This window comes from Ictidomys tridecemlineatus, chromosome 2 (assembly GCF_052094955.1).
Source record: "Ictidomys tridecemlineatus isolate mIctTri1 chromosome 2, mIctTri1.hap1, whole genome shotgun sequence".
Classification (NCBI taxonomy): Eukaryota; Metazoa; Chordata; class Mammalia; order Rodentia; family Sciuridae; genus Ictidomys; species Ictidomys tridecemlineatus.
The window spans coordinates 3,028,198-3,051,927 of record NC_135478.1 but is presented as its reverse complement, the minus strand read 5'-3'; the positions used below and the strand labels follow the sequence as shown (position 1 = coordinate 3,051,927).

Here is a 23,730-nt window from a genome sequence, read left to right as displayed (position 1 = left end):
CGCCACCTAGTGGTCCTCAGGGGTAGGGCCGGCCTCCTGGACCTTCCTCAGCCTCAGATCCCACGGCAGCCAGTACCAGGGTCAGAGTGTGTGCACACCGGCAGGCTAGGACCCAGCACACCCACTCACACCACGGCCTCCGCTGGAGGTGTGAGGAGCCAGCAGGCAGCCAGCAGGCCACCGTCCGCACAGCCACACGCCACCCGCCTGTCAGGGACACCCAGTCTGCTGGCAGCTGGCAGACTGAGCCGTGGTGGCCAGGCACCTCACCCACGTGGGGGGACTCGGGCCAGAGCCGCAGCCACCCTGCTGCCACTGCCTGGGGCAGGTCCCAGCTTGTTCTCAGGGAGGAGGGCTGTGGGAGGGGCTGCGGGGATCGCTGGCTGGGCCCTTTCCACCCAGGACTGCTTAGGGCCACCGTTCAGGAAATGCCACCTGAGCAGGGCTCAGGACACCCTGGAATGTGGCACTTCATTTCCCCAAACGCAGGCCCTGGGCTGCTGGGGAGGCAGAGCTGTCGACACCCCTTCAAATGATTCTAGAAATGTGGACACCCGACCTAGAGTTCCCACGTCCCCATGTCCCCGAGCCCCAGTCTGCCCCGTCCTGTGAGCGCCACCTGTTACCAGGTGCCCGTGGGGACTCAGCAGGCCTGGGCCAGGCTTCTCTCTTGAGAAGGCCCCAGGCGGAGGCACAGGGCTGACGACAGGACCCCCTGGGAGGCAGGGGCTCCACAGCACACAGGCACCCCGCGAGTCCAGAGCACCATGGGCAGCACGCGCCCTCCTCCTCCCAGGGACCCGTGGACGGCACTGCCCAGGACAGAGGGGCTCTGAGGTAGGGTCAGTGCAGGGCCCTGAGCTGGGGTCACGCAGGGTCACAGGGGTCCTTAGGAGAGAGGCAGGGGGGCCCGAGTCGGGGCCTGAGGACGCTGCACTACTGGCTCTGGAGCGGGGAGGGGCCCGGACTCTCCCTGGGCTGGGGGCAGCCTGGCGCCTCTGGGTCTGGCCCAACAGACTGACTTCGGGGCTTTAAACCTGTGCTGCTCTAACTGCAAGAAGTGTGATCTGTCAGGGTGGTGGCAGCAGCCATCCCCCAGAAGCCAGGGGAGCGAGCGGCCTCCCATCTCAGCCTCCTCAGCCTCCAACCAGACGCAGACTCAGGACCCTGGAAATTCAGGTTAATCCAGCAAAAGCAGCTCAGCCAGGAGGCGTGGGCCAGAGAGGCTCAGCAGACAGGCACCAGGACAGCCCCGGCTCGTGGGGGTGGGGGAGGACGCACAGACGCCCCTCCTGGCTTGGACCCCACTGAGCTGGGCACCCCTCCCGGGGACAGCAGCCTGACTCCTCGCCCTGCAGCCCAGCGTCCACACAGCACTGGACGCCTCTGCCAGCGCCTCGGCTCGCCACAGGCCACCCCCAGGCAGGAGCCCGGCCCTGACCTGAAGGAAGGCAGAGGCGACACGAGCCCTGGACGCTTTCGTATTCGGGGTCCAGAGAAGCCAGCGGGGGACACTGGGTCCTCACGGAGGGGCTCAGGCTCCTCTCTCTAGAACATCTGGGTGCTGAGTGGCTTGGAGCCTGGAGAACCGTGCATTCCTCCACCCCCAGGGGTCGTGGGGCTGGGACTTGGGGTGACCTGGAACAGTGAGGGACCAGGGTCACTCTGCTTGAGCACACGGTGTCACCAAGGAGCAGCATTAGAGCATCATTCGCGACGTGGCTAGGCATGGAGGGACCTCCACGGCTGTGGCCCCGCAGATAGAGGACCCCGACCCAGCTCCCTCAGCACCCTGGCCTGGGCAGCCGCGAGTGGAGGCCGACACGCTTCCCTGAGCTCGGGAGCCGAGGGGACGCCCTGGAATGGAGCACCTAATGGCTTCGAAGCTCGTCTGGTGTGTGCAGCCCACAGGGGCCCTGGAGCGGGGAGAGGGCACGCCCCAGGGGTCCAGGTCCCAGGCCCGTCGCAGCTTGAGGGCCCGTGGGGTGGAGCCCAGTGCCTGTGGGGAGCAGGGAGAGAGGCCTCCGCTCCGCCTGTGCTCCGTCCCTGGAGTCCCGGTGCTGGGGTCCCCTTTCCTGGCAGACGCACACGACACCAAGACACCCGGACACTCGGCACCGTGACTCCTCAGGCCCCTCAGCTGGGCCAGCTCGTGTGGCCTCCTCCCACCCCTCTGAAAACCAGCAGGGGTGGGGGCAAGTCAGAGGCACTGCTGGACAGCGAGGGGGAACGGAGGCTGCCGGAGATGAAGACGGCCCATGGCGGTGCCACCAGAGAGGCTGGCGGAAGGGAGCACTGCACCCAGCATCACTCTCCAGATGCTGGAGAGGACACGGGGTGGCAGTTTGGGACAGCCCTCAGGGCCATCACTTGAGATGCAGCCACCCCGTCTCTATGGTGTGGCCTTCCGGCTACAAGCTCACCTGCCCAGCCCCTGTACACCAGCGAGAAGCCCTGCAAGCCGCAGGCCACTGCTGACCACCCTGGGGCCTGGAGGCCAAGAGCAAGGCCAGAGCCATTCAGGGTCAAGGCCCATGGTCCATAGGACAACGCCCACATGGACCGCCACTACATGACAGGCGGAGGCTGCTGTGTGGCACAGGGACACCATAACCGGTCAGTCCCACCCTGGCCTGCACACCACAGGCTCAGGACCTGGAGACCCCATTCTCCCCTCCTGACACTGAGGGGAAACCAGGCTGTCCCTGGCGACTTGGGGCCCCCAGCACCCACCTTCACCGCCTCACCAGCACAGCCCCTAAGCCCTGAAGGCAGCCCAGGCCCAGCTGACCCCGCCAGACGCCCTGGGAGGCCAGGCTGCAGTGGCCGCCACTCACCAGGACTTGGGCTCCCCGAAGTGCAGGTAGTTGATGCTGTACAGGTCCATGTCCTCCGTGTGCCAGGCGAAGGTGGTCTTCCACATGCCGAAGTACAGGTAGGGCGTGTTCACGCCCTCGATGATGGTGCCGCACTCGCGCTCCACCATGTCCAGGATGGTCCTGAGGCTCCCGATGTTCCACTGCGCCACGTCCTGCAGGGGCAGCAGAGCGGCCAGTCAGCATGGCCGTGATCCAAGGTGTGTGTGTGGCCCCGGCTGCCCCAGTGCTCCGGGAAGAGCGGGAAGGCCACATCTCATCACGTCCAGGTCCAGAATGTGAGCTGACTCTGCAGAGGACCTGGACCAGCTCTGCCATTAGTCCATGCCCAGAAAGAGCTGAAGGCCCACTGGCTGGTGGCACCCTACCTGCCCCTCCACTGAGGCCACCTGCCGGCTCAGCGCCTGGCACACACGGCCTGGACTGCTCCACAGAGCGGACTGCATGTGGCGCTGGGAGCCGACCTGGGTTGCAAGACGGCAGCTGGTGGTGGACGATCAACGTGCCTCTGGATCAGTGACAGGGGAGGAGGAGACCTCCAAGCGGGCCAGTCCAGGGCCAGGGCCAGGGCCCGGGCCCACGCCCAGCAATGGTCCTCCCAGTCCCTTGCTACAGAGGAGACGGAGACAGCGTCCAGAGCCCTCACCGCGGCTAGAGCCCTGACTGCCAGACCCTCGGTTCCCAGTTCCACAGGCAGATGAACCTCTTGCCATACAGCGCGTGAAACGTGGTTCACCAACTACTCAGGGATGTTCCCTCACGTCCCAAACCCACCGCAGCACCACAGGCCCTGGGACACAGCAGATCAGACACTTGCAAAGCAAGCCCTGGCAGGGGCCCAGGACACAACAAGGGGACAGCAGCAGACCTCTTGGAGTGAGGGTAGGAAACCCAAGGTCTTCAGAGGCAGGAGCTGCCCAGGTCAGGGTGAGGGCATGAGAACCAGGTCCCCCAGCAGCCTTGACCCTGCACCACATACCCCTTCCACGATGTGGCAGGCCATGCTGTCGGCCAGAAGACTCCTGGGGCCGGCCTGAGCCAGGCACGAACATCCCTGGAGGAGCAAGGCGCTGCCCTGCGGCCACGAGGAGGCGCAAGGGGCTGACGTCCCACCTGGTCCTGCAGCTCCCGACCCCGGGCTCGGGGCGCCGTAGCCTGCACATGGATGCGTGGGTGTGAGCCCTCCCGGGGACAGGGCGGCAGGCTGGCTGGAGGTGGAGGCGCTCGTGGGACTGACGAGGCTCCACTTTTCATTTTTTATTTAAAAACAATAATGGACCATCCGTAAGAGAACGAGGAGACCAGCCACAGGCTGAAAGAGGTGTTTGCAAAGACACCTGACCCAGGCTGCTGCCGCCCAAGCACAGGAAGGACCCTACACCTCCACAGGAAGGACACAACAACCTCAACCAAAGACCCAACCCACACATCGCGGAAGGAGGCCCACAGACGGCCAGCAGCAACCAAGACACCCCTTAGCTGGCACCAGAAACGCAGATCCCAACCAGCAAGAGACGCCCACACTCCCTCCGAGTGGCCAGAATGCAGGCACCCACGGCCCGGGGCTGGGGACTTGCAGCAGCAGGAAGCCATCTCCACTGGGACGCTGAAGGCACGGCCAGCCCAGGCACAGGAGGGCAGCTCCGCAGCAGCTAAGCCGTGATGCCGCCTGAGCCAGCCGCTCGCAGCGTCCCCCGCAAGAGCTGCTCATGTTCACATGCCACCCGCAGAGAGACGCCAGGCCTCTGCCCGACCGCCCAGCCCTGGAACGATGGCGGTGTCCTTCCACCAGGATGGTCAAGACTGCAGCCAGCCGACAGTGGCCAGTGCCGGGCACCAGGAGGCAGGGAGAAGGCGAGGAGCCCTGCCATCGTCCCCTCAGAAGACAGCCTAGAAAGCAGCCACTGTCGCCGACCACAGGTTCTGCGAAAGGCAGGAGGAGGCACGGGACGAGCCAGCCTCCACAGGGTCAGCAGTGGGCGCACACATGGGCACAGGCCTCCGGGGCAGTGCACTCACTGTGTGGCACCGCCATGGCAGAGATGTCACCCACATCTGCCCAAACACACGGCGCCCAGAACATCCACAGCCATTCCTCAAGGGGCTGTGACATTTTGGTGACAGGGTGCACCAACACAGTGTTGTCCATGGTCACGAAAGCCCCGCTCTGGTGGGTGTGCAGCCTGGGCGAGGCCGGGCAGGGCCGGAGCCAGACTCTGTGGGAGCTCTTGGTACTTTCTGACTTTTTCTGTGAAACTAAAACTATTCTAAGTTTATTTTTTAAATAAAAGTAAATAAGAATGTGGGATCTCACCTGGCACCAACACCATTCAAGGGGAAAGAAGGGTCTTTTCAGCAAATTGTGCAGGGACAACGGGGCCGCCACATGCAGGAAAGAGCATCTGGACCCCTGCGTCACACTGTACAAAATGAGCTCAACCATGCCTGTCATCGTCGCAGCGACTCAGGAGGCTCAGGCAGGAGGAAGGCAAGTTTAGGGCCAGCCTGGCAAGTTAGCAAGGTCCCACCTCAAAGTTAAAAATAAAAAGGGCTGGGGTGTGGCTCAGAGGTAGAGCACCCCTGGGGTCAAACCCCGGTACCCCCCACACGCACAAAAGGCAAAGAACTCAAGACACGTCACAGACACAGCACCAAACCATGACCCTCTTGGAAGAAACAGGAGCACGCGGTCATGACTCTGGAATTGGCAATAGTGTCTTAGAAAAGTCACCAAAGCATAAGCAATAAGAGAAAAAAATAAGTCTTTCTCCAAAGAAAACACAGGAATGGCCAGTAACACACAGAAAGACGCTCGGCACCTTGAGCCACCTGGCCACTCCACACCCAGGGAGGCCAGACGCGAACAGACGCAACAGCAGGCGCTAGGCAGTCCTCCAAGCCAGAGCCCCGGGCCTGCAGTGGGATGCGACAGGCTGCAGCTGCCACAGAACAGACCCACTGAGGCTCCTTAGCAAGTTAACAGGGAGTCACCACGTGGCCCAGCAGGGCCCCCCTCATCCATTGGCCCCCGAGCAATAAAGCACTCCCAGGCAGACACGCACCCAGATGTTCACAGCAGCAGCTGGCCACAGCCGAGAAGCAGGGGCAACCAACGACCCCCTGGGTGGACAGATGGCCACATAGATCATGTCCCATGCACACCTGGAGCGTCACGCGTGCCACAGCTACAGCGTGGAGAAACCTGAGGACCCCGTGCGCAGGAGAACCAGACACACAGGGCCACAGGGCACGACCCAGTGACAGGAGCATCCGGGACAGGAGAGTGCAGGCAGGAATCGAGAGGCAAAGGCAGCCACCCTGACCCAGAAAGACACCACTGTCCTGCCTGAGCAGCTGCCGGGAGGAGCCGGGGGAGAGGGGCCCGCCCTGACCAGGAGGGCTGCGGCTATCTGAGGCGGGAGATGGGGGCTTGGGGAGGTGGACACTCTCACTGGGCCCGCAGAGAAGAAGCAGGGCAGCACAAAGATGCCCTGCTACCCCCCCACCCCCACAGTCCTCAGGAAGCTCCAGGAACACAGTCTGGCTGGGAGGGAGCTGCTGACACAGGCCACCCTGACCCTGCGTGGCACCAGGAGTAGGGCAGGGGGCGAGGGACGGGCTGAGCCTGGAGGAGGGGTGGGTGGTGGCACAAGGAGCCCAGTCTCTGGACTTCCCATGCAGTACACTGTCACCGGCTCTGTGGTGTGTGCCAAGGTTGCAGCACGTGCCAGAGCTGGGCCTCACAGGGAGCCGTGCGGTCCCGCAGGCGGAGAGCCGGGAGCCTGCTGCGTGGCCTCTGCGAGCTTGCCGCCTGCTCGGGGCTGGGAGCGCACAGGAGCTCAAGGCCCAGGCACACTGTGCTGCGTGATCAGTGGGGAAACCGAGGCCCCGGAAGGCAGTGGTGGGTCAGGCTGCACGGCTCTCCTGGCCCTCCCTGTGCTCGGAGGAGGGCATCTCCCATGGGTCTCTCTTGGTGTCTCTAGGTGAGCTCACCTCCAGCCTGGGCCCCTCTTCCTGTGGCACAGTGCTCAGGAGAGACACACCTGGGCTGCAGGTGGCGGCCCCGTAGCCCAAGGACTGCGGGCTGTGGGCCACGCAGGCAGGAGTGTGGGCTGCTCAGCCATGGCACTGGCCAAGGGCTTGGGAGGCCCAACTGCTCAAGGCCCTCTGAGGGACACCTGCACATGCTCATGCCCAGGGCAGCTAGCGGGGTCGTGAGCCTTCTCTGCAAGGCTTCTCTCCCTCCCCAGCCCCACCCAGGAGCAGAAGTCAGGTGCAGGGCGGAGGAGGAGTCCTGGCAGGGGCACCTGTGTTGAAGACAGGGCAGGGGCAGGCCTCCTGGCCAGAAGCAAGGACCAGCTCACAGAGAATCGCAAGCGGCCTCATGGCTGAGAACTCAGGGCACCAGGTGGGTGGGCAGATGGGGCAACCAGTGTGGAGTCCCCAGAGTGCAGGGCAGGCCCTACGCGGCCACGAGCCCTCGCTGTGCTGTGGGACGAGGGGCTGGCTCCACGGGGCCCCAGGGCCTGCTGGGAACGACTGGCAACCAGCGGCCGGGCTCCCCGGCCCCCTTCCAGCAACCCAGCTCTGCTCCTGCCCCAGAGGCCCTCACCCTGAGCAGAGGGGTCTCCAGGCCTGGCACTCACGTCATCGTACAAAGAGCCACTGATGTCCGCCCCGTAGATGGGAGAGACGAAGGTGAGGTTCTTCCAGTACTTGCGCTCCAGGTCGTCGAAGTCCTGGTGCCGCGGAGTGCAGTACCTGGGAAACAGCACCCACAGGGGCTGAGAGGGGGGCTGGCCACACCGCCCAGCCCCGGCCACTGAGGGACCCAGGGAGTCCAGATGCCTGGCGGGCACACAATGTGACCATTCAGGGTGGGTCCCCTCAGGCCCTGGGCTGGAACCTAAGTCAGGACACACCCCAGGGGGGCTGGAGCTGGAGGTCAGAGCCCAGGTGGCTCCTGTCTCTAAGGCTGGGGCAGTAGGGACAAGGCTCTGCCCTCACAGGACACCTACGAGACCCAGAACCCAGGACCCAGGCTGGAAACAGAGGCGTGGGGACAGGAGGCGGGGCAGAGAGCTGGGTGGCCCAGCAGCAGGGGCAGGTGAGAGAACCCACGATGCCTGGGGCATGCAGCTCACACCCATGTGGGACAGGGGAGTGGCACATGGGGAGGTGTTGGGGACCTTCTCGGAAGGGCCATCAATGGACACTTGAGGGCAGGGGATCAGGTGTGCCTGACCGTGGCGGGTGCCCCTGGCAGCCTTGCTGTGGGCTGGGCTGGGCTGTGTGGCTGAGCGTGTGCCTGGACCTAGCCTGGGCCGGCGCCTGCACGCACTTGTCGCTGTTGGCCAGGCGGCGGTACTCCCCCACGGTCATGGCCTTCTTCTGGATGTTGTACTGCGTGAAGAGGCCCGACTGCCCGGTCACCACCTGCTGGATGGGGGCGGGGATCACCACGTCGTCGATGTCATCGTAGGTCTGCCTGGGCTTCCACTCCTTCGGGGGGATGATCTGCAAGGCCAAGGAGTGGTCACTGGCGCCCCGTCTGCCGCTGTGCTTCCTCCACCCCAGACCTTGGTGCTGACTGACGGGGGCCCTGCAGAACCGGGGCCCTGGCGCTCCTGCTGAGCTTGGCACAAGGGAAGCCAGGAGTGCCCCAGAGCGCCAGGCCCACCCACCAGGGGCTTGCATGGTGACAGCTGAGCAGCGGGTGTCCTGGTGCCTCCACATATGGAGGCTGCATTTTGAGACCTTCCACTTGCCACTCCAGAGCCAGGCTGAGCACAGGACCTGCAGCACCACCGAGGGGCTGCTTGGTCTCCCCACCACCACCTGCGAGGAGGCCAGCTTAGTTCTGGGGGCAGAAGACACTGGGAGACAAAGTCCCCAACCCACTGGGACCAGTGGTGATTCCTAGAGGAGGGGACAGGCAGGACAGGAGCTCCCAGCCAGGTACAGGGCTGCGTCTGCTGTCCCCTGCGACACCCATGGGGGAGGTACAGCACTGCTCCTCACACACAGGGACAGGCAGAGGGAGGCCCGCAATCCGACAAGGGTACCCACCAGGGGACAGAGCAAGAGGTGGACCAGAATGCCTGGACTCACGGCCAGCATGACAGCCTCAGGAGCGGCCCAGGCCAGCAGGAGGCCAGACACTGGGAGATGACAGCCAGAGAAGGAGGTCCTGAATGGCGCAGGGACAGGGACTCACCCGGCCCCCTGCCTCCCCATCTGAGAGGTGAGGGCCGCGAGGCCACGGGGACTGGCCTGAGGAGCTGCGGGCCTGAGCTGGGGCAATGAGCGCCTGAGCTGGCGCTGCTGCCGCCCGCAGCCCACAGTGCCCTCTCCCAGGCGGACATGAGCAGGCCCCAGCCAGCTTCCAGGTCCCTCGGCTCTGGGGGCAAGAACTAAGCCACCTGTTCCCACCCTCAGCTGAGAGCCCTGGGGCCGTCAATGGAGAGCCATGCACTGCTGTCGGGTAACAGCTCCCAGTCGCCAAAGCCACTGACCGTCCCCCAGGACACTGCTGTCACCTGGCAAAAGCCCAGGCCCACTGAGCCATGCCAACACCTGATGGCAGCAGGCACCTAGAGTGGCGAGCAGCAGCACGGCTCAGCCACCACACGCCACCACACGCCACCACGGCAGTGAGGGCTGGCACCCAGGGAGCGAGCCCGACCGCGGGGACGTCTGTGGCCACCAAGACTAGAGACGTCTTGGCCTGGAGTGAGTGGAAGTCAGGGACGCTGCCCAGCCCCGGCCACCTCCAGGATGCCCCTGGAGCAGGAGCCAGCCCCAGGGCACAGTGCGGGAGGGACTGGAGCTGGAGAGGGCAAGGGCCTGAGCAGGGGGCTCCCGAGGCCTCCTCTAACACACCCCACGGGGCACCCCCTGCTGCTGTGTGACCCTCCAGGGCTTGAAGAGGGTAACGACACTTGAGGCAGGAAAAGCAGACAGGGACCAGGATGCGGCCAGCCCAGCAAGCTTTGCTATGGCCGCCGCAAACGGCGGGCCTATGACCCCATGCTGCCTTGGATTCAGGCAGGTGACACCCCCTCTATACAGAGCAGGTGTCTTCCACTGCAGGGAGCCACCAGCCAGGGCCAGGCCAGCCCACAGCCGCCGGTGAGCTTACACATGTGGAGGCCACCCACCAGGAACACCGGGCGGCTTCGTTCACTGTCCCCTCCACTAAGGGCACAGCTGCAGCACACACATGGGAAAACAGGAAGGACACACCAGGTGACCCCTGGCCGTGCCCAACACACCCCGAGCAGGTGCTGAGCTGCAGGAGCAAGACTCCTCGCAAAGCCATGGCTGTGGGTGGAAGCCACACCCCGTGCGACACCCTCCGAGTCCTGCCAAGACAGGAGGACCCCTGGAGGTCCCAGGTGAAGAAAGGGTTAAGAAAGTGTCCTGGAGAACATGCCTCCTAGGGCCCCCCTCGCCACCTTCCAGGTGGCGCGGCCCTGCACTGGCCCTTCTGTGTGGCTTAGCTGAGGCCAGGAGGACTGGGCAGCCACATGTCCACACGCAGGGAGGTGGACGTGGGTGGTCCAGGCACTGTAGCCCACAGCCACCCTGAGGAGGCAGCAGCAGCAGAAGCAGCCCACCAGGTGGTACACAACCTGCACCAGACACCATTCCCAGGTGCCCGGGCATCGAGGCCTCAGTTGACACAAAAAGGCTGAGGAGGAGTCTCAGAAAGACCCGCTGGTGCCCACCTCTCGCCAACCTCGGCCCAGAGTGGAGCCACAAGCCAGGCTCCTGGGGCGCTTCCTGCCCGGCGCTTCCCAGGAGGGCTGAGGGAGCCGCCTGGCTCTGGAAAGCCTGATCAGGCCCTGCCTGTACTTAGTTATCGGAGGTCGAGGAAGTGCCAGGCTCCGTGCCCTGGGGGCTCCCGCTAGGCGTCCCTAGCCCTGGCTTAGTCTGGACCTAGGAAGCCTGCTCCCTGCTCCCAGGCCCTGCAGATCTTGGGGAGCAGGGTAACCCGTGCAGTTCTAGTGAAAGCAGGAACCCCAGCACTCACACACAAAGGGTGGTCAAGGCCAAAGAGACCCAGGTGAGGGGGACACACACGTCCCCATGGCTCAAACAGAGCCAGCAGCACACTGTGATCCTTCTCCCAAGAGTCTGGCAGTCCTAAGAGCCAAGGGTCCCATCTGGAAGAAGCGGAGGTGCCCGTGGCCAGAGCAGATGCTTCCCTGAGCCCATCTGTCCCCACAGAGTGGGGGGAGGAGGGACACGTGTGTGTGGTGTGCCACACGTGGGTACCAATGTGACTGCAACTGCCAAGAGCTGAGCATGCGTGCGGCATCCGCCTCCCGCCCCGCTCCCCAGGCACCCGTGCACGTGCGCCAGGGCCTGGGGCCTGCCCTCCACAAGCAACAGCGACCCGCGGTCAGAGAAGGCAGTGCCTGAAGCCCTCATAAGAGGGAGAAGGGCTGCAGAGCCAGGGCGCAGGGAGGGGCGCCCACCTGATGGCTGCCCTCAGCTCAGCCAGCCGTGGACGCCGGCCCACTGGAATGGCAAGTTTAAGGCAGAGGGGTCAAGGCTCCAGGGACAGGACGTGACAGGGGTGAAGAGGAAAGGAAGAGGGGGAGGTGGAAGGGGGACAGAATAGATGCAGCCTGGGACAGAGCTCTGGAAACAGGCTGGAGTGAAATGACAGGAGCAGGAAGTGCCAGGTGACATTTAAAGGACTCTCCGAGGAGAGACCAGGACAGCCAGAGGCTAAACCGCCACTGTGCTGACAGAAAGGGTGGCCTGGGTCCCAGATCAGGAAGGGCTGCTGTGCCCTAGCAAGACACGAGTGGGCCAGCCCCAGGAGCCAAGGCTGGTGGGGCCGGGAGAAAGGTCACAGCCACCTGCCCAGCTGCCACAGGCGCGAGGGGAAGGCAGGCCCCAGGACGGGAACCGACCACCCTCCCTGGGGTCGGCCAGCAGAGCGCCATGGGCTCGGGAGCCTTCCTGAGATGGCAGTCCCTAGCCACACAGCGGCTGGGGAGGCTCGTGGAGGAGGCCGGAGGCCAGAGCCACGTAGCGGGCAGGGGCTGGAGCCAGAGGTGGCGGAATTGCCACCCTGCCTCACCAGGGTGTGTGACGAACACAAGCCAAGGGCAGAGGCACGGGGTCACTGCCAGCATGCAGATCCACCGCCCCCAAGGCTGCGAGGGTGGGAGTGTCATGTGAGGACCCCCAGGAGGGACGCGAAAGCCAGCAAGAGCACCAGGAAGAACCAGGCAGGCAGGAGCGGGCTAGCCCACTTGCTGCAGGGGACAGACATAGCCTCTGGGCTAGCGACTGAGGCCTGGTCAGAGCCACCCACTGCCACTCCTCCAGCTTTTGAGATAAGAGTCTTTTCTCCAAAATGGTTGCAAGAAAAAACAAGACGGTGTCTGGCAAATGAGAAGGACCTGAGGTTCACGTTCCGGCGTCCACAGGGACAGTTCTACTGGCACGCACCTTGCCGCAGTTGCACGCCGTCCTGGCTCCTGGGCTGACGCCCTCACTGTCTGGCGCTGTGCAGAGACTGCGCGCCTGGGCTGAGTGGCAGAGGGAAGTGGCAGAGAACCGCCTGCCAGGGGAAGCCTCGGCCACGCAGCAGCGAGCATAACCCACGCGGCCGGCTGAGCCAGCCAGCACTCACAGCACCAGGCCGCGGGCCCCTTGTGCCACCTCCCCGTTCCTTCCCTTTTCATCCTCTTTACGTCCTGTCCCCGAGCCTTGACCTCGTGACCCCCCCACAGGGTGCAGGGAAACACTCAAGAAACCCCACCAGTGCCATCTCCAGGGAGGGGGCTGTGGGCGGGGCTCAGCCACCTGCGTACCACGGGCCCAGACGGGAAGCTGCTCCAGCTGGGCACAGTGCCGCCCTGCAGTCCAGGCGACCAGGCGCCCAGGCCAGGAGGACAGCGGCACTCGCTGGTTCAAGACCAGCCTATGCAGCACAGCGAGACCTTGTCTCAAAAAGCAAATTGTTCAACCAGGAATAGGGAGGAAAAAAGTGAGGCCTCCTAGCACCGGGCCCAGAAGGCTCTGGGACCACGGCAGCGGGCCCGTCTCACCGCCTGCTGGCGCCCGCAGGCCCTGGGAGCACCACGAGCTGGCCGATGGCCACTGCAGAGGGCCCAGGACAAGCCGGGGTGTGGGAAGGACAGCAGGGCAGTGCAGGCTGAGGCGGCTGCGCCAGGATCAGGTCATCACCCACCTTGGCCAGGCCTGCCCGGTGGGCTCCCTGCGATTCTATGTAGGCCACGTATTTGTTGAAGTCCTTAAACTCCTCCATGGTCGGGCGGAACGTCATGATTTTGCAGCTGGGGTTCTGGGCCCCGTGGTCCTCAGAGCCCATGGTGGCAGCACCTGTGGGGAAGCAGAGGTGAGCAAGTCAGCGCCGCCGCCGCCCCCCCTCCTCTCCCTCCATCACTGAAAACACCAGGGCCACCACGGGCAGGGCAGCGGGGCCCTCGCACGGAGCTGGGGTGCAAGCGGGCTGGGGCCGGCTCACCGTGCGGGCTGAGCACGAGAGCCACCATGACGGCAGCTGGTAGAAACAGTGCGCCCTGTTTAACGTCAGGCGAGCCTGGGGCCAGCACTCGTTTTAAGCAGAACCCTAGGAAAGAAAGCTGCCCGGATCAGCCCCTCGGCACGCTCTCTGGGTCAGCTTCAAATCAAGACAGCTGCTCCTCAGCCAGACGTGTGCGAGGGACAGCAGGGCTGCGGCTTCCAGAGGTAAGAACGGGAGTGTGAGGGCGTCCTCCCACACACTGCCATCAGGGAGCCCGGCAGCTCGGGGCAGCCCACTGCCAGGACTCCGCTGGGCACTCTGGTACTGGCCTGGCTGGCTGCCGTCAGCAGAGCCAGGACCCAAGCAGGAGTCCTGGTCGGGAGAGCAGAGGTGCTCACCACACCACGGGCCGCTGGCGCTGCAACTATTGGACACTGGGCTGCCCTCTCACCAAGGAGGCCACAGGCTGGGCAGCTCCCACCTGCTGCGGGAGCTAAGGGGACCAAGGGGGTGACTGGCAGCCCACCACCAGGAACAGGTTTCAGTCGGCCTCGGGCAAGGGTCTTCCTTGCAGATTAAATTCTCCAAAACAAGGAGAAACCAGCGTCCGCCTAGAGTTAGAAGAGGCAGGAAGCCAAGTGCGCACACTGAGAGCTAAGGAGAAGTTTCAAAAGTTCACCTGCCTATTCCGAGAGCCCAGAGTGACCCAGGAAGTGACAAAAGGGCAAGAGAATTCCCTCCTAGAAAGGGCTCCAGGTCACCAAGATGCAGCCCACCAGCTCCCCAGACGCACTCCCTGTAGTGGACACTAGAGGGCAGCAGGCACCCAGAAACCCTGCGCAGGGCCGGACCGGAAGCCCAGCCAGCTCCCACCTCCATCGGACGGAAGTAGGGCCAAGCGGCCACTGGCCTCCTCACCACCTGCCCTGTCCACCATGTGCCCTCCTCAACCACTGCACTGCCATCTGGGGTGCAGGGGGCCAGAACCAGCTCTGAGGGACCCCCCCACCTCACTCCCGCGGCACTGGTGAGGCCCTGAGGGGATGAGCCCTGCCCAGAGCCCCCTCCCACAGCCTTGCGCTCTGCAGAGTCCTCAGGCTCCTCCTGAGCCAGCCAGGAGGCCACAGCACTGCAGACGTGGCTGGTGGCCACACAGTGGGCAGTACTGCCCAAGTGCTTAGGAAGGAAAGGGACCATCACAACCAACCCGCCAGAGAACAGGTGCCAATGTCGCAGGCCACAGAGGCTGCCCACCCAGAAGGCCGCCCCTGCTGGAGCTCTGACCCAGCCCTGGAGTCCGAGGGGCCCAGGCCACCACACTCTGCCAGCCAGGCTGACCTACCCCAGGGCCCTGTACCTGAACCCTCCCCTGCGGCTCACTAGCCCCACAGCCTCCTGGACCCCCTGGTCCTTCCTGCCCTTCCACCCAGATGCCCATATGCCACTGGGGACTTCTGGGCTTGTCCTCGGGAAGCCAGCCGCTGAGGGTAGCAGAAACCTTGACCAGCACAGTGATGGCTAAATGGCCAGGGAGCACCCACGAGAGGGCGCGGCAGGCCGCCTGCCCGGCAGGCAGTGCAACAGGCAGGGAGGTGAGGGGCAGGCCCAGCGTGAAAACCCCTGGTCTCACCTGTCCCGAGACTCAGGTGCATGGGCAGTGGCTGTGGCCAGCACATCCAGGCCTCCTAGGTGTCAGCCTGCCCTGGGTGTTTCCTGCAGTGCCTGCAGGACTGCACGGCAGCGCCCTCTCCCACAGGTGACCACAGGGGCCACCGAGGTGGGCAGGCCATGGAGCCAGGTGCCCAGCCAGGTTCTGCTGCCATCCGAGTCTCCCACCCTTGTGGGATGTGCCAGGACCCAGTGGCACCCACCAGCTCCCGTCCCCTCCCCCTTTCCTTTGGGCTGCCTCTTCTGCCCCCAGGTGGCCACAGTAGAGGGGTCTCCAGCCCCTGGGGCTCCTGCAGGAGGGGCTGCCTCCCCCTCCAGGCCTTCGGGCAAGTCACCCAGTGTCCAGGCCTGCCACATGCTTGCCTCCTGCCCCAGGCCAGCATGTCCAGAGCAGTGTGCCCAGGGCCAGAATGGAAGACCCTGGACAGCAGCTGCCAGGGTCTAGAGAGGTGCCAGGTTCATGCTCTGGGAAACAGGGAGCCCCATGCCGCACAGGTCCAGGGGCGAACCCCTGAGGGTGCACACAGCCCACGCCGATGACACCATACTGTCAGGAGCACTGCTCTGGTGTGACGTGAGGGACCCAGACACTGCCTTGGTAGCCCAGGAGACCAGATCCCAGGCCTGAGAGCTGTGACCTCTCCAGCGGACTCCCCATACAATGGACTCACAGGGTAGTGACTGCAGGCCAGTGGGGAGGGCTGGAGGCAGCGGGCCACTGACATCACACTGTTGTTGGTGGTACCAGGGACTGAATTCAAGGGCGCCTAACCACTGAGCCGCACCCCAGCCCTTTTTATTTATTCCGAGTCAGGGTCTTGCTAAGTTGCTTAGGACCTCACTAAGTTGCTGAGGCTGGCTTTGAACATGTGGTCCTCCTGCCTCAGCCTCCTGAGCTGCTGGGATGACAGGCGTGTCCTCCATGACGGGCAGGACCACATGCCTTGTCCCTGGCTCCTGGCTCTCCTCCCTGGCTGCCACAGGCTGAGCCGCTCTCCTCTGCACACTCTCCACCATGGCGCTCTGCTTCCCTGGGCTGCAGCTCGGGCTCAGCCTCCCGTGGACTGTCCCTCTGCCACCAGCACCAAAACATGCTCTTCCTCCTCTCAGCTGTGCCAGCCTGGCGTCCTGGCCACTGCGCCACAAGGCTGGCGAACACATGCTCTCACCTGGAAACTCTCGCTCCGGGACAGGCTCGCCACAGGAAGGGAGAGCAGGCCAGGGTGCCAGGCAGTCTCCGCACGCGCCTCTCCCTGCCTGTGTGTGCCCTTTCAAGTGGCTTTTTCTGTAGCTAAAGCATAAAGAAGAAAATCTAAGTGCTTCACAATGTCCACAATCCACAGCACTGGCCCTGTTTTGTGAAAGAAATTACAAGCCAAGTGTGTGCACACACAATAACCAGTGAGCAAGGCTGGCGCACGTCAGGAGGCTCAAACAGGAGGCCAAGTTCCAGGTCAGCCTGAGCAACTTAGCAAGACTCAAGTCTCAAAACGAAATTTCAAAAGGGCTGGGGTGCAGCTCGTGGGAGTGGCCGTGCCTGCCGCGTGTGGGATGGATGGCTCCCTAGTTTTGAGACAAATACCTTGGCTGGAGTCTATCCCTGGGCCCCGCCCTCCAGTTTACCAGGCCAGGGCAGAGGGCCTCGGAGAGTCCCTGGGAAGACCACACACCGTCCAGGACAGCAGCGTGCTCCGTTGCAGCGCACCACACCAACCCGAGGGTCGAGCCCCAGGAAGGCTGATCAAAAGCCAGGCCGGGGTCCTGAGCAGCACTCTCCAGCACAGACCCCGAGGGGCCGGCACGTCCAGGTGCTCCGCATCCCTGGCAGTGGGACATGCAAGTCGGGACCACAGGAGGTGCTCTGCATCCTCCAGGTGCCAGGGTCAGGAGGAGACAGGTGCTGGTGAGGAAGAGGGAAGCCAGGCCCTCGCACCACAGGAGGGGCGGAGCTGGGCAGAACTTAGCTGACGAGTGCCCAAGGGCAGTGAGAACACGCGACGTGTCCACCACAGCGCAACCCACAGCGGCCAGGGAGCCAGCACCATGGCCAGCCACACAAGGTGCTGCTCGGCCTCACAGAGCACGGCAGCTCCGGGCACGGACACTGAGGGGCCTGCGTGACACAGTGCTCAGCAAGAAGCAGACCCCAAAGCCACGCATCTTCTCCCTGGGCAAAGAGATGAAAATGTCCGGAAGGGACAGTGGCGGTGGAGGCCCGGCCAGCGGAAGCCCTACGTGAGGCCTGAGTCGTGCATCTTGGCGAGTGAGCTGCTGCGTCGCACCGGGGGGCCGAGCTCCCCTGCACCAGCAAAGGGAAGGGGCTGCGAGGGGACAGACAGGAGGCCTGAGCCCGGAGCGTGAAGGCCCCGCCCGCCCGCCCAGAGCCCAGAGCTGCTGTGGAGGCCTGCGGAAGGCGGGTCCGCTGCCAGGTTAGGCAGAAACCTCCTCAGCACCGGGCTGCTTCCAGGGGCGACGCACTTTGCACAGCTCTGACACGAGGGCCCGCAGGGGACGCCAACCTCTGGCCACCTGCCGATGGGCAGTCTGCCCTACGACCACAGGGGCATCCCTCATCAAGGGCCCTTCCTCTGGCTCCTGCTGGGCCAGAGGAGGTGGTGGGCTTCAGCTCCACCGAGGCCCAGGCACCTGCAGGCCACCAGGCAGCGCCAGGCTAAAGTAGGCCCCACGGCCTGGGGTCCGAGGCCCACTGCCCCGTGCTGCCCCGTGCTGCCCCGTGCTGCCCCTTGCAGAGAACTCCAGGAGGAGGTAAATGCTCCAGAAGGAAGAGGAGGAGAACGGCGGTCACCTCCTCTTGGCAGGGAGGCGGGCCGCAAGGCAGGCCCACGGGGGAGGGTGGCTTTCCACCAGCGCCTGCGGTCTCCCTGCAGGGAGCAGCTCCACTGTGAACCACGACGCCCTGTGCGGCCCAGTGCTGCCCCAGGCCCGCCCCACCCTGGACCGGGCGCAGGGCTGTCCCAAGGTGACAGTCTCTGTGGGCGGACCTCCTCTGTGGGGCACAGCCAGGCAGGCCCAATCCAGAGAGCAACCAGCAAACCCTCAGAGAGGGAGAAGCCCAAGCCAAAGCAGGTCCAGGGCAAGAGAGGCCATCAGGCAGGGACAGGGACTGGGCGTGAGCACCCAGCACGTGGGGCACAAGTCACAGATAGATCCAGGGAGAAATAGTCCAGACATCGGGGGACATTGGTGATGCAGGGCAAAGCTGAGGTGAGCAAGGCGGAGTGGCCAGGGGAGGCCAGCTGGGCAAGCTGGGTGGCCAGGATAGGCAGCCTGTGTCCCTGGGGGGTTTGGACGGGAAGCTGAGGGGCTGGAAGAAGACGGGCCCAAGGGACGACAGAAAGCTCCTTCTACGTGGGGGATGGCCACCCCCCCACAGACACACCCCACAGACACACCCCACAGACACACCCCATAGGCACACCCCATAGACACACACCCCACAGACACACACACACACCCCACAGACACACCCACCCACCCCACAGACACACCCACCCACCCCACAGACACACACACCCCACAGACACACACACACACCCCACAGACACACACACACACCCCACACACACACACACCCCACAGACACACACACCCACCCCACAGACACACACCCCACAGACACACACCCCACAGACACACACACCCCACAGACACACACACACACCCCACAGACACACCCACCCACCCCACAGACACACCCACCCACCCCACAGACACACACACCCCACAGACACACACACACACCCCACAGACACACACACACACACCCCACAGACACACACACACACCCCACAGACACACCCACCCACCCCACAGACACACACACACCCCACAGACACACACACACACACCCCCCACAGACACACCCACCCACCCCACAGACACACACACACCCCACAGACACACACACACACACACCCCACAGACACACCCACCCACCCCACAGACACACACACACCCCACAGGCACACACACACACACCCCACAGACACACCCACCCACCCCACAGACACACACACCCCACAGGCACACACATCCCACAGACACACATCCCACAGACACACATCCCACAGACACACACACCCCACAGACACACATCCCACAGACACACACCCCACAGACACACCCACCCACCCCACAGACACACCCCACAGACACACCCCACAGACACACACACCCACCCCACAGACACACCCCACAGACACACACACCTACCCCACAGACACACCCCACAGACACACACCCCACAGACACACAGACACACCCACAGGGGACGCCAGCTCCTGTTCTGCTGCCAGCTGGCTGGGCAGGATGATGGTCCCCCAAAATGGCCATGTCCTCAGCCCTGGAATCTGTGGGATGTCACCTCACAGGGAAAAAGGGACTCTGAAGACAGGATTAACCAAGCACTTAGAGGGCTCCTGGCTCCCGTGTGCCGCAGGAGCACCCGCACCGTCCCGTGGGAACGCCACCCTCCCCTGCCCCCGGAGGGCTGAGAGCAGCGCCCTGTGGACTGCAGGCCACTGGCCCTCACATGCCAAGGCGGGGGTGGTGTGTGCGTGTGCCGGGTCTCTATAATACAGCTCCTGTTAAGCACGCGCGCGCGCGCACACACAGCCATCTGCTCGGGACCCCACACGCCTCAGGGCCTGGCTCCCGAGGCCCCAGCAGCCTGCTGTCCTGCCACACACGACCACCTCTTACAAGCGCTGTCCCAGGCTGCCCAGCCAGCCCCTCCACAACCTGGGAGAGGAACCAGCAGGGACGGCCAGAGAAGTGTGACAAGAAGGGACACATCAGCCAGGCTGAGAGCCACCTGTGGCAGGCAAAAACTCTCTTGGTCACAGCCACAGCAGCCGGGGGCACCCTTCCAAGATCCTGCCCCATACAGCTCCTCACCCATGGGCTGACCCCACGAGCCACAGGCAGGGACAGACCACTGAGCGCGTGAGGCCCCCACCCCACCTACAGCAGAACTGTCGTGGCCAGGCAGCGTCCTGTCCACCTCACCCACCCCACAGGGGCCCACGACCACACAGTTCTCCCTCTGGATGCCGGCCCTGGGACAAAGTGCCCAGCAGCAGGATGGGCCACCAGGAGGCAGGCTGAGAAGAGTCAGGGCCACCCTGTGGTGGCCCCACTCTGTGTCCAGTGAGCACTGAGAAGCCCGGGACGCTGCCCCAGCCCTCAGTCAGCGCGCACTGCGGCTGGTGCCGGGGACGGTCTGATCGGGCAGGTGCTCAGACCCGGCAGAGGCAGCAGCCTCGGGCTGGGACCAGAACGGCGCTCGGCCCGCATCCTCCTCGGAAGCCCAGAAACCAAGGACGGGTCCTTGGAAAGTGGGAGGGGCTGTCTGAGCATGGAGGGTCAGAGCGCCCTGGGGACCCAAGGGCCATCTCTCCCCAGGCTCTCCCCTCCACCTGCTCCCACAGGTCCCTGTCCCGGGAGTGAGACCCCAACACCCAGTGCACCCCAGCCAGCGCAGGCCCACGGGGCCCCCACCGTGTAGAGGCTCCCCACTGAAGCACCTCCCACCGGCAGCCAGGACGCAGGAGCACCTCCAGGCACAACTCTTGCAGGTGGCCACCAGCAGCCCCCAAAGCTGCCCTAATAAGAGCCAGGGGAGCCCTCATCTGTGGTCCCATCTGCGTGGGGAGCCCCGTGCAGGGAGGAGACAGGTCAGGTGCCAGAACACCATTGCTCACCCCACCCACTGAGCACGCGGTGGGCCAGCTCCTCCACGGGCCAGATACTCCTGCCTGCTGCCCAACCATCACGGCCTGGCCCCCGTGTCCCCGCCCTGCCCACTGTGCCAGCTCCTGCGCTCCTCTCAGCCTGTCCCAGAGGCAGGGCCGGCAGCAGGAACAGCAGCTCAGAGATACAAGGATGAGCGCTGAGCAGAGGTGGCCAGAGGAAGCCCAGGGGGTGCCGGACAGGATGGCTCAGAGGCCACACACTGGACGCTGCAGGACTGGCCGGATGGTCAGAGTTGCAGAGGCCAGAGGAACAAACAGGAATACAGGCGGCCCAGGGCACAGCTAGGAGAACCGCGGCTCCAGAGGTCTGGGAGGTGCGCCAGCGACAGGGACTCAGAGCACGAGTACGGGCTGGGCTGCGGCCTGGGCCCTGGCTGACTGGGACATGGTGACATGGAAGAGCAAGGCCCAGAAGGCAGGAAGGGCCGCCCACATGCCTAGGCACGAGCGCCTGGCCACTGTAACCCCACGACTGCCTCCTCTCGCAGTCTGAGGCCAGAGGCCAGGAGCACCTCTCCTGGGCCTGATCCTTCGGGGCTCTCCTTGCGTTTCCCCACAGCCCTGGGCTCCAGCCCCCGTCCAGCTCCTGGGCCAGCAGCGCAGTGTCGTCCAGCTTCTCCCCGACTCTGGCCCTCCTGCCTCCTCCCACGAGGACCCTGTGGTGACCCTGGGCCCCAATGACCAGGGTGACCCCAGCTCAGGGCCCTTTACTGATCCCATCTGAAGAGTCACGTGAGGTGACACAGCCACAGGCTCCAGGGATCAGGGTGTCGCTTGGGAATACCGTTCAGTCTGTCACAGTCACCACCGGACTAGCACAGTTCCCAAAGAACACACAGACCCTGCAGATGGCCACTCGGTACCCTCACCTCCCTGACGGGAGCCTGCTCCGCCTGGGCCTCCAGGAAAGACGCTCAGGCACAAACAGCCTCTGCAAGAGACAGGGCACGAGGTGACCGCAAGCCCACCCTCCAAATTGTCGTGGCCACAGGGTGAACGTACAGGGACAGTGGCCTCAAAGTGCAGCAGAGGGACGCTGGTCCCCGTCTGCTCCACGTGCGTCCTGGCCTGCATCTTCATGCTGGTGGCATCCCTAGAGGCCAGGCCCTGGGTTCCCCCCGCCCCCGGGGGTGAGGCCAAGGCATCAGGAGCACGGCTGCGCTGACGACAGGCGAGAGCACAGCGTGGGAGAGAGCAGGCAGGGCTTGGCGCTCCCTGGCCGGCCTGTCGCTAGTCCCCAGGAGTGTGGCCCCAGGACCTCTAGGGCCACCCCCTAGAAGGTGTCCAAGACTCCCAGGCCTGGCCCGAGGAACCAGCCCCCCATGGGAGGAGGAGCATGGCGGAGAGCTGGCTGGAGCGTTCTCGGGGACTCTGGTCTCTACCCAATGAGGGGCTGGCCTTGCTCACACCCCATCTTCCTACCCAAGCACCCCAAACTACAGAAGAGAAATCCACCATGTGACCACTGCTTGGCCCTTGCTGAAAACCGAGGAGGCAGGCGAGACCGACGGCCCTGCCCCCGACGGCAGCAGGTGCTCCAGCCTGTCCTGGGCACTGGCTTTGATTTTTTAACAAGTGCAGGCCTGTCCTGACCTACAGGAAGTGCCCACAGCCCACGAAGTCGCAGAAGCGCCCCCAGCTGCAGCATGGCACCACACAGAGCCGCGACTCTGCCCAGGCTCGTGGGCGCAAAGCTGGAGCTCGAGGTGTGATTTTCGGCCGTGCAGGAGAAAGCCCTGAGACCCAGAAAACACGGACCTGTTTAGGGGAAGAAACGGGTGCCACGGAGCAATCTCGGGGCTCTACTAAGGGCCAGAGTGGAGGGGACCAGGCGGCTGAGAGGCGGCTGCCTGGAGTCAGCGGTCCCTGGGCAGCCAGCACGGTGCCCACCAGGAGGGGTCCACGGGCTTTCTCTACAGGACCTCGCGGGAAATAGTTTCAGATCTGCAGAGCCAGAGTTCCGGCACAATGACCTCATCCTGCCACCATCACCATTATTTACGTAAAGGAACAAGCGCAGCTGTGCCAATAAAGCTTTATTTACAAAATCAGAGAATGAGCCAGGCTTGGCTCATGGGCCACAGCTGGGTGGCTCCCCACATGGATTCAGTTCCCAAATGTGTCTGGACAGAGCAGGCCTCCACGTGGACACAAAGGCCCAGGCCTAGCCCATTTAGGAGTGGCCACCTACGTGCCATGGATAGGTGCCTGCGTGGCACTGGACCCTGGGCGACGCTGAGTGCTATGCAGTGTGTCTCAATGAACCCCTGCTGTAGCCCCTCACTGCTGGTCCCCACTCTGTGTCCACAACACAAGATAAGCCAGCACATCCTGAGCGCTCCCCCCACCACAGCACCAGAGGCAGCGTGCCCAGGAGGAGGACACACCGTGGACTAACCAAAGAAATATCCAAGAGCCACCTCTGCCCCAAGGTGGAGCCTCCCATGTCTAGGATGACTTGACCCCAGACGTCACAGGCCCCTTCCAGGGTGCAGCCCAGAGCCACCGCCCAGAGCAGGCATGGTGTCCAGAGCAGGCATGGTGTCGGCCTCGTACAGCCAGGAGGCAGCCAGGCCCACTTACCCACTCCAGCTTCCTGGCGAGCTCCAGGGGGCGCAGGCTGCGGGGTGACAGGAGCTCCAGGAACCGGCAGAACCTCTTCCTGTCGGGCAGCTGGAGTGAGCCGCAGCTCCTAGAAGGCACAAACACCAGGACCACCTGACCCGCGGGGCTGGCCTTCCGCTCCCGGGTGGGTCAGGTGCAGGCGGCCTTGCTGGGGCTCAGCTGGACCAGCGGACGGTCAAGAACACGAGACGCGTGCGCACAGCCCCTGACCCCACAGAGCTCAGCTCCTAAGCCCGGGAGAGCGGCCTGCGCCACTCCAGCGAAAGCCAGGAGC

At 64.3% G+C, this 23,730-nt stretch overlaps 1 protein-coding gene across 1 annotated transcript in view; it reads right to left on the bottom strand.

The window, feature by feature from the left end:
• Kdm4b (lysine demethylase 4B) overlaps positions 1–23,730 on the bottom strand; it is a 111,120-nt gene that overhangs the window by 64,395 nt on the left and 22,995 nt on the right. Inside the window, 5 exon segments of the mRNA XM_078034154.1 lie at positions 2,838–3,031; positions 7,523–7,637; positions 8,218–8,393; positions 13,093–13,244; positions 23,415–23,523. Coding sequence (XP_077890280.1) covers positions 2,838–3,031; positions 7,523–7,637; positions 8,218–8,393; positions 13,093–13,233 — 626 coding nt within the window. The 5' untranslated portion in view covers positions 13,234–13,244; positions 23,415–23,523.